At 36.0% G+C, this 10,562-nt stretch overlaps 2 protein-coding genes across 2 annotated transcripts; one reads left to right on the top strand and one right to left on the bottom strand.

The window, feature by feature from the left end:
• Nucleotides 1-1,788: 1,788 nt before the first annotated feature.
• LOTGIDRAFT_168592 (hypothetical protein) lies at nucleotides 1,789-3,528 on the bottom strand (the record flags this gene model as incomplete). Its single annotated transcript, XM_009066479.1, has 2 exons — nucleotides 1,789-2,708; nucleotides 3,426-3,528. The coding sequence occupies 2 exons, from the start codon at nucleotides 3,526-3,528 to the stop codon at nucleotides 1,789-1,791; spliced, it is 1,023 nt and encodes a 340-aa protein (XP_009064727.1).
• Nucleotides 3,529-5,876: 2,348 nt separating this feature from the next.
• On the top strand, nucleotides 5,877-10,562 carry LOTGIDRAFT_132027 (hypothetical protein; the record flags this gene model as incomplete). The annotated part of the gene is made up of 8 exons (XM_009066480.1): nucleotides 5,877-5,952; nucleotides 6,205-6,413; nucleotides 6,886-6,990; nucleotides 7,432-7,532; nucleotides 8,009-8,080; nucleotides 8,859-8,892; nucleotides 9,764-9,880; nucleotides 10,416-10,562. Coding segments are annotated over 8 exons (861 nt in total), but the record flags the coding sequence as incomplete, so codon positions are not given.

Here is a 10,562-nt window from a genome sequence, read left to right on the forward strand (position 1 = left end):
CATCATGTCTTGAGCCTTATGTTTTCAGCCTTACGTCTAGCACATCATGTATTGAGCCTTATGATTTGAGCCTTGTCTTGAGCTCATGTTTTGATCCTTGTCTAGCACATCATGTCTTGAGCCTTATGATTTGAGCTTTATGTCTTGAGCCTTATGATTTGAGCTTTATGTCTTGAGCCGTAGTTTTTTAGCCTATGTCATGAGGCTTATTTCTTTAGCCTTAGGATATGAGTCTTCTGTCTTGAGCATTATGATTTGAGCCTTCTGTCTTGAGCATTATGATTTGAGCCTTCTGTCTTGAGCCTTATGATTTGAGCCTTCTGTCTTGAGCATTATGATTTGAGCCTTCTGTCTTGAGCCTTATGATTTGAGCCTTCTATCTTGAGCATTATGATTTAAGCCTTCTGTCTTGAGCATTATGATTTGAGCCTTCTGTCTTGAGCCTTATGATTTGAGCCTTCTGTCTTGAGCATTATGTAGAAAACTAGCATTTGAGTGTAATGTTTGGAAGTATTTTGTAGATTGATTGGTAATACCCCCCCCCCCCCCCCCATTTTTATTTCCCAAAGACTTTATGAGACAAGAGCTCATTTAATTCTTCAGATACAAAATGTCAATATGGGCTTTCATTCGTTGTGTTGTGAACCCATTTATCATATTAAGCTCGGGTTTTCTTCAGGTTTTTTTGTTTTGTTTTGGTTCATTATATGGTTGAATGCCACGTATTTGTTTTAAATTTGTTTAAAAAAATTGTTTTTGTTAGATGCCAAGTATTTGTTTTAGATGTTTTTGTAGATGCCAAATATGTACAAAAGAAGTACTGAAAATTGTTTTTGATGAGGCCTTTAGTTTTTTGTTTTCGTTTTTTTGCAAAACCCACATATTCTCAAACTTGGAGAAGGAAAAACAATGATTGATACCAGCCTTGCATTTTGATGGAGAATATATCAGCATGTTTAACTTTGTAAACTTTCTGTACAGTTCTCCTTGACCGTCTCCCAGATGACCATCATCCTGCATACGGGTTTAGCTGATAGAGACTGATTCCAGCTTCAATTGAGAATTTGTTTGAATTTTTCAGGGGGGTGGGTGAGGGGGCTTTTAGTTACGTTCCTGGACACGATGACAGACGAGGTGACTTGCGGCTAAAACCATCTGTAAGAGTCGCTAAGAGTTTCTCGGACAAGAAAGAAACCAAAACAAAATCGATTAGAAATAAAATTCCTTTAAGTGAGATTTATACCTTTATTCTTACTTTAGGGGGTTCCGTCTGCAAAATTTAATTACGGTAAACTACGTGGCTTTTGTTGGCAGGCCGAAGGGTGTGAACCAATTCCCATTGAACTTCCTCCACCCTAGACTTGTGGAACTTCTATCTGGTTCAGAACTTACTGACTCAGTTGCCCTTAACCCGACAACACTGACGTTCCTCAGACGTGATTCCTGATAAGGTCGCTGATTTAAAAGTGGCATATCACATCCTTATACAACTGGAGTACTATAGTTGTAGGGCTATATTGCTAACCCGTACCAGTAGCTTCTAATCTCTGGTCGACCACCTTCAATAAGGCTGCGTACCAATCAAAATGTAAACCTTCGTCTCAGAAACTTGTATAAGTCAGGAAGACACCTTTGATAATTAAAACGAGTAGTTTCAATCTGATCACAAAAACTGCCACCGTGCTAGTGCACACGATATATTTCGGCGTAGTCAATCTACAAACAAGAGGAAAATATGCAGTTATGAGGGAAATGTTTTATTAATTTTCAAACATATGACAAACATATTTATCTGAGATAAGTACAGGTTTGAAGGCTAGTCCACCATGTTGTGAGACTTGTATCATCTTCACCAAGAGCTTGAAGACATTTTATACGACACCGGATTAATGTCGATGTTGACACCGACTCGGCCCATAATTTGGCTTTCAGACGTAATCGATCAATTTCCGACATCTCATCAACTTCGTTGCCATCTTGGGTTTTCAAATTCTTTTTGTCCTCTTGGTGTGACTTCCGGTTCTTGTCGTGCGTCACCTCCGGATGGTGTCTGGAGTCAACCAAAAAAGATCTACGAGCACCAACTTCATAAGAAGCAGTCACAAGGTAACTTTCTGTGGACTTAGCTGCAGCACTAGCAAAAATGTGCTGATTTTGACTTGATGGGGGAACACTACCATACGTTACTAGCCATTCGTCTTTGTTGTTTTTCACAAATTTAAGATATTCGAAAAGCGGTTTGCAGTCGTGAAGGAAGAGCTCACTGTTTTCGTGAAGCAAATTGGAATGGCTTTGACCAAGAGCGTCCAGATTTTCGTTCTTTATTCTGGATATCGCTTTATTTTTAACCGACTCGACCCAATTTGGTTTCATGTTTTCAGTCTTTGAATCACCTGTAATGGATTCCTTGGAAACGTTCTGAGAAGAAGTTGTCTTCACAGCACTTCCGGTTCCATCGGTTTCGTCTGCAGCAACTGACCTTAAAGAAGCCTTAGCAGATCTGGATGGCATCACATTTGACAACCCGGGAACCAGAGGATTTGATTTGGTTGAAAACGCAGCAAATTCTCCGCTTTCAAACCTTGCCTTCCGTAGCTTATTATCATGACAGCTGAAGAAACTCTTTCTGGGAAGCGCTCTTTGGATTTCAGCTCTAGATAACCAGACTTTTCTTTGTGGTGCTGTTTTTGATCTCATCTCGGTTGCTGCTAAAATAGAAAAAAGAGCCAAAAGGCAAAAATCTCATAACTAGGTTAGAAATTTCGAGCAAGCTCAGATATTTCGTCCCAGTCGGACGTAAACCTGGCTGCGCCACTGCCTGAGTTATCAAATTACAGATGGGTAATGATAAAGGATGTCTTACTTAGTGTCCATGTACATTTTGGTCGACGAGTTTAAGGAGAGAAAATCGACTAATTGAATAAAAATGTACAACTTGATTGCCTGGAATAATGAGGAAAGTCGGTCATACATCAAAAATGTAAATCCTGAAAAATCATGTGAGCATGTCGAAAAACCCTCACACCATTACCAGTTGCGTATTGTTGCGAATAATGAAGTGGTCTAGAGTATCGAACGCAACTCACAACTCAAGTTTTGCTCGAAGTCATGACCGTTATTTTTATCTGCAATTAACCGGACGTAACTGGTGATCGCTGTGTGTGAGGACCCCTTGAGACGCAGGCCTACCTCCATCCATAAATTTGACTTCCTTAAAACGATTATCCGTCTTCATTAGCTGAGTAAGTGACTCTATCAAGGGTATATTTCCTTATCTATGTCAATACTAAACGAAACCATTTTACACTTATAAAGTGTCATGGTGTAAAAGGGAATGTTTATTTGTAGTTTATGTTCATTGGAATTTGATACTCAAGGGATACGACCATCTAGGTATTGACTTCACTAAAGCTAAAGACACATACATGCGGTTCGTGGTCCGGTGCAGCGATGCGATGCGTTCATTTCACCGCAGCGTTTCACCGGATCGAAACAAACAAGGGTATGCATTTGACATGACACATACATGCTGTCGCGTTGCTATATTTCCCCGCTGCGTTTCACCGGACCAAAAGTCTCGGGACTTTCTGTCCGGTGAAACGCAGCTGTGCCGCGGGTGATTTCCATTATTTTCAGACGTCATTGTGGAGAAACCCCATTATTACAGAGTTGAAGCCGTCAACATGCCACGTTCAGTCAAATTTAACGCAAAAGTGAACCGCGCCGCGCGTATGTGTCATACCTGCCGCAACGGTACCGCATAATCGCACCGGTTTACCGCAACGCAGGCATCGCACCCGCCTGTATGTGTCTTCAGCTTTAACAATATCGAAAGGCCATCAAGTTAAAGGGATGCAGTCGGCTCAATATTTAACGTAGCTTGGAACTTATACGTGTTTACTTTAGCTTCCCATATTAAATTTCAGCATTCGGTGTTGTGTTTGTCTGCAATAAAATAAGATTGACAAGCGCCAACTTTTTGCTGCCGACTCATGTTTTGGATATAACACACTGGACTGGACACTGTATTCATTAGAGCTGATTTTATACCATCGATGTGTGTTTCGAGTGTTAAGTGGTGACTTTAGTGACGCCAAAAAAGTCTAAGACATGTCATCGTGATCGCTTTTGCTTTGAAAAATTCAGTGTGGGGGTTTTGATTAGGGGAAGTTATAAAAGTTTAGCTGAAATGATATTGCATTAGCTGATAACTGCTCAAATGAACATTTAGACGACTATATCCCTATAAGTCCTACACTTTCTTACGAACTTTAATCCTTAAAGCAAATATTAGCTATAACCTTCAAGATATATTATTTTGAATTACCCCAAATATATCACGTTATTGGGCCATAAGATGCATTCCATTGGAAGCGGGCAAGTATACCTTTCTTCAACCTTTTTTGTTGGTGTTTAAGTAATACTACTTCTTAAAATGAAAATAAAACTTAGACTTGCAAACGTGGCCAATAAGAGTATTTAATTCATCTTTGATGTAATATGTGTTCGGTGGTATTGAATCATATTCGGTAATAAAGAGGCGGATGCTATTTTTACGCATGCGCATTTGTATGATGTAAAAACGTGTTTCAAGTTGCAATCAATTTTCAGTTTCAGAAGATTTCATAATTCTTGGACAAGACGACGTCTGAATTCAATTAGAAGCTTCATTCATATTCAGAGCAGGTGAGTAGTCATATATCCTCTCATTTCCTTTGTAGATTTTCACTGACTTGTCGGTGATTTACGAAATTTGGCATCAAACCGAGTTTGATATAATTTGTTTACATTTTTCTCGTTCTCAAGTTCTACTTACTAGTTTCGATTCGTCAATGATCCTTGAAATAATTTGGTATCCGTCGTGATGTATGACGCACTTTTCATCATTATTGTTAGGATAATTAATAAATTATCGGGTATAGGTAGTCTATCCTCATTATTCCATTATTCATATGCTTGAAATATTTTTTGTCCAGTATGGCAATGCCCAATAAAGCAGCGAGATTAGGCTTAGTGCCAGTGTCAGGCTTACAGTGAAAGGTTATTGATATTATAGAAAAATAGAAGTAAATTCTGTGATGTTCAATAACTTTACCAGGCTATTAAAGGAAAAATGAATGAAATTGAATAGTATTTTGTTTTTCAGGTCTGATCTAATCTCAAGATGGGTGAAAGTAATGGAGATGGAGCACCGACAGTGCCTACAGATTTAGAAAAAAAGATCATTTATCAGATTGAGGTATAAACTTAATTTTTTTATTATGTAGTAACCTATCATTTGGACATGGCTGTTTCTCTAAAGAACTTAACAGGTTTGGCAAAAATTTATAGTGACAAAAAACTTCATATTGTTGAAAATTATAGATGAACGTTAGTTTCTCTGATTGCCTTGTATCTGTGATATATTGCTGGAGGCAGAAAAGTGTGAAAATCTTGGATGCCTGTCACTTGCCTCTGGCATTATATTAGGTTTAGGATAATCACTATAGCCATAAAAGTTTAAACAAAGGATCTAATAAAATCGATTAAGACTAGGTGTTAAAGTAGAATGTCAAGCTATTAAACCAGAAGCTTTTCATATAGAGGTTGTAAAGAGGTTTTCGATTTTGTTCACATTGGTTCGTGCTCACTCCACAGGCTACATTTCTTTACAGATTCTTTTGATTTTGTGTGTCAATGTCATTATGAAGATGATCCCTATCGATTTTCGTGATGGTCGGATAATTTTTTACTGAAATATCGTGTCTGACTTGACATTTCACTCTATTAGCTATATTGTGCAACTCGTGTTCAATCATTTCTGACAGCTGCCAGTGGGCGTATGTTATCTTGCCTGGCAAGCTTACTGACTACAAAATCAATTTTTGCTATTTCTATTTCAGTATTATTTTGGAGACATCAATCTACCCAAAGATAAGTTTTTACAGGAAAAAGTTAAAGAAGATGAAGGCTGTATCCTTTATTAACAATAAAATGGGTTTCATATTCTGCACAAATTAAAGAAATTTGTTTTTTTTTTCTTTGGCACAAACTTTAAATTAGTATTGCATGCTTCACCCTACGTCTTTTAATAAAATCATCAGATTTTTCCGTCATTGCACACTGCATGTCATTGTCTGTCTTCAGGAATCAAATATGGATCCTAGTAGGATGTACAAATCTCACAACTTCATCCATTGTGAATTATCCTTAACCACTTTTTAGTCGTTCCATTGGAAGTTCTTCTCACCTTTAACAGACTGAAAGAATTGAGTCCAGACGCAGAAGTTATAGCAGCAGCCATTAAAAAATCTGACAGTGGTTTGATTGAAGTTTCCATAGATAATAAAAAGATTAGACGATCACCAGAGAAACCTTTACCAGAAAATACCAAAGAGCATCGAGAAGAGCTTACTAAAAGAACAGTCTATTGTGTAAGTCAGTCAACAATTTTCTTGATAATCAAAACGATTCAACTATATAACTTAGTATCAAGAAATTAATAAGTTGCATGGGACAGGTTCGCCATTTTTTTGTGGTTGATTTGAGTCTTGAAGATATGTGAATAGTCTTCAGAAGTACTAGAAATGTATGGAAAGCACATAATTCCTTTATAAATATCTCAAACTAAGAATTTTACTTTTTATTTCGATAATGTCTTCAAGAAAAGACAAGTCTTCTTTTCAAACTTGGATAAATCTGGACACACCTGGATTTGAAGCCTGAAACAAGGAGTTGTGAAGACTATTACTGATGAGCTTAGGTAAATTATTCCTTTTACCATTTTGAAGACAATTTCGAAAATTTTATATAATGGAACGCTTTCAAAAATGTTTTTATACCTTCCCATTAAGACTTTTTTGTGTGGTACCAGTTTTCGTTATTTCATTTTCTATTCTATTTCAGAAAGGCTTTCCTGAAGATGGTACTTTTGACCCAATAAAATCTTTCCTTGAGAACTATGGTCCAGTGGACAGTTTATATTTACGTAGAAATGGTCAAACTTTCAAGGTTTGTGTATATGTTTTTTAAGCCTAGAAAATTTTAATCTCTGCTTCTTAGATAGATGTAATTGCTCTGAAAAATATATAATTTTTTGAATTTTGGAAAGTGTCATTGGGAAATTGTTATTAACCTATCACCCTAATCAATAAATAAATGTATCTGTTGTTAACTTTATCCAAATAGCTTCACTTGATGTGGTGAATGAGAATTTTAACCGTTCAAAATTACTTAAAAAAAGGGTTGTCTGTATCCATGCATTAGTAATGAATTTCATGTTTGTGTACAAAATTTACAAAACTAACAGTAATAAGGACTATTTAGAAGCGTGTTAATTGGTCGGTTTGAAAATCATGTGACATGGATATTTCTTATTTTCTTTCCTAATAAGCAGCTTTCCAATGAAATGCTATGTACAAATGTTGTTAATATGTCAATTTTTTTGTCTAGGGTTCAGTTTTTGTCACATTTAAAGGAGTACCAGACGCAGAGAAGTTTTTAGGAACAGAAACTGTGAAATATGGTGATAAAGAATTAATCAAACTCTCCAAGTACGTTACATTTCAATTCTGTTTTTTATACGCCCACATCTCTCTATGTGGACGTATATTGTCGGCACCCCTGTCCGTCCGTCAACATTTGCTTGTAAACGCTCTAAAAACTAGAATTTTTGATGGAATCAAATGAAATTCGTTTTGTGTATACATATTCATAAAACTTCGAATTTGAGCTATTTTCGACTGTTAGAAGCAGAGTTACTGCCCTTGCCCCAAAATCTTGAATATTTACTGTGGTGGGCGTATACGGCGGTGGTCCACTATCTTATATTCTCAAATCTCTGTTCTCGTGAATTGTTGACACGCTGATAGTCCATTATCAGTCCTCCATAGTTCAGTCATTACTATTAATAAGAGGGGAAAAGTTCAGTCCAAGTAAATCAGTACATGTGATCTTGAAAATACTGTACCTTTTTAAAGAGCACCCACTGTCACTCTATCTCACAAGATTGTTATTGTTTTTTTAACAGAAATGATTATTATAAAAAGAAAACAGAAGAAAAAAGAAAGTCAAAGCTAGAAAAGGAAGAAGCTGCCAAAGCGTAAGATTATTTGTTTAATATTTAGCTCTGATATCAATTCTGCCTCCCAATGGAACAGTATGGAAGCAGAAATCTCACATACAAAACCTATTTCTATTCTCTGCCATTTTTAATTTTCTGTCTGCACTTACTATTTTTTGTTCCAACCTGTTTTATTGAACTCTCTGTTGATTCCACAACTCACAAATCGAGCAGCCCCCTATGTTGATTTTAAAGATGGGTTTCCTTATTTTTTAGTTTCAAATGAAGCAAACTATTTGATTAATTGGTGTTCTAATGAATAATCAAGTATTCTTAATCATGTCATTATGTTCTTATTGGGTTTTAACCAATTATAAATGTCCATGTATGTACAGTCTGGATAAACAAAAAAGACTTTTTGACCTTTTTTGATCGGTCACTCATTGGAATTCTGCTGGTAATTCTCTTCTAATTTAGTTAATTATGAATTAATTATGGACATGTGAGACAAACTTGTATTTTTTCAAGTCATTAGACCACCTCTACTTTCTATTCATATAAGTATTAGCATTTTCATTTTCATAAATGAAAATAAGGGAAACCAACTTCAGAATAGCACCTTTACCTTGATCATTCCCAGGGGGCCATAGTGCCTAAGTGATTTAGAAGCTTGCCTTGCTAACCTGAAGGTCCAGGCTTCAATCCTGGCATGTGTTGAGATAACACCAGTCACCAATCATATGGTTTCGTCTTTTCACCAAAATCTCCTGTAAAAACTTATTCCACTTTATTTAATGATTTGATTTGTGTATTTCAGAGAGACAGCCAAAGAATTCCAAGAGGTAAGAGCAGTTAACTATCACACCTATCTCTAGACTGCTTAATGTATTCCTGGTCACAAATCTATTAGGGCTGCAAGGATTCCTAAAGTGGCGATCCGATACACTGAACGATACCCGTTTAACGATACGAGTTATTGGGATAATAAATCACGATTCTTTGATTAAAAGGGAAAGAAAAAGAAAACTGATAATTAATAACATTTTAACACAGTTTAAATTATTTTGGCACACTTAGAAGTACAAAATTCACTTTTCATCATTTGTTACACATAAGGACTAACAAATTTCTTCAAAAAATAAATAAAATACCAAACCGATCGAATACAGCTTTGTGGAATTATTTTATGACTATGCAAACACATATTACGTTGAAAAAAGAAAAAGTTTATATCAGATCCCACTTGGCATATTAATGTGTTCTCTTTTCTTCGTTTATAACAAAAATTAAAAATGCTGAAGACAATTATACATGAAAAGCAATTTTTTAAACATTTGAACATGACACAATTTCTAAAATACACGAGAATTCCGTGCTATTAGTCATTAAAGGGAGTTAATTATATTTATGAGAATCGGGCCAATGTATCGCGATTATTTCTTTCTTCCGCAATGCATCGATAAGAAGGAACGAATCGCAGTTCATCTATTCAGCGGTGAATCGTTGCAGCCATAATGGTTATGTATACTTATACTCAATATTTTAGCTAAAAATTGATATGAAGTTTGATTATTACAACCAATGTGCAAAGATTGACTAATTAGTGGCACTGCTACACTTTTTCACTCAGTCAGGTCCAGAAAGTTGGGTGTAAAGCTCCATTTCATTTCACTTGTGTTTTCATTACAGCAAATGGAGAATATGAAAGACAGAATAACAAAGGGAGCCATTTTAAATTTAGAAGGGTTTGGTGAAGGAATCTCAAGAGAAGATGTTCGAAATTTCTTTGAAGATTTTGCTAAAGTTTCTTGGGTTGATTATAATCCTGGAGATCCAAAGGTAAGCATTTACAGCAAATTTGAAAAAGGTTTCAGTTGTTCAGATTTGACTCAGTCTAATTAAAATTAGATCAAACTTTCGTTCCATTTGTTTATTAGCTTTTTTGTTTTTAATATAGCCACTTTAGTTACTGTCTAACAACGGGCCTCTTGAACATTCCTCAAATTAACCTATTGACCTAATATGATAAACGCAACATCACAAAATGCCAGCGATTTGATTAGTTAAATCAGACGTCATCTAGTCAAAAGGTTAATTTGGCGAAATTTTAAGAGGGCTGTCGTAAGACCCTAACTGAAGTGGCTACATTAAGAAAAAGGGAACGAAAGTCTGGTCTAATTTTAATTAGAGTGGGATAGGGCTTAGCATGTTACAGGTTTTTGACAGTTTGCAATTGAAAAAGTGTGGGCTTGTGTTGTTGTCCTGGTAAAATGTCCCTCATTACATACCGCATGACCTTGTTGGTATTCAGTTATTCGGATTTAGAAAAGTAGGATGTTAAACTTCATTCCAGCTTTCAAATGTATTCTTTCAGGGTCAAGTAAGATTCAGTGAAGAAAATCAAGCTCAAGTTGCTCTAGATAAAGCTAAAGAAGCTAATGGTGGTAAACTAGAAATAAATGGAACAGTTTTAGAAGGAAGAGTTTTTGAAGGCAAGATTATTGCTTACCTTGGAGACTGA

This window comes from Lottia gigantea (genome assembly GCF_000327385.1).
Source record: "Lottia gigantea unplaced genomic scaffold LOTGIsca_77, whole genome shotgun sequence".
Taxonomy (NCBI): domain Eukaryota; kingdom Metazoa; phylum Mollusca; class Gastropoda; family Lottiidae; genus Lottia; species Lottia gigantea.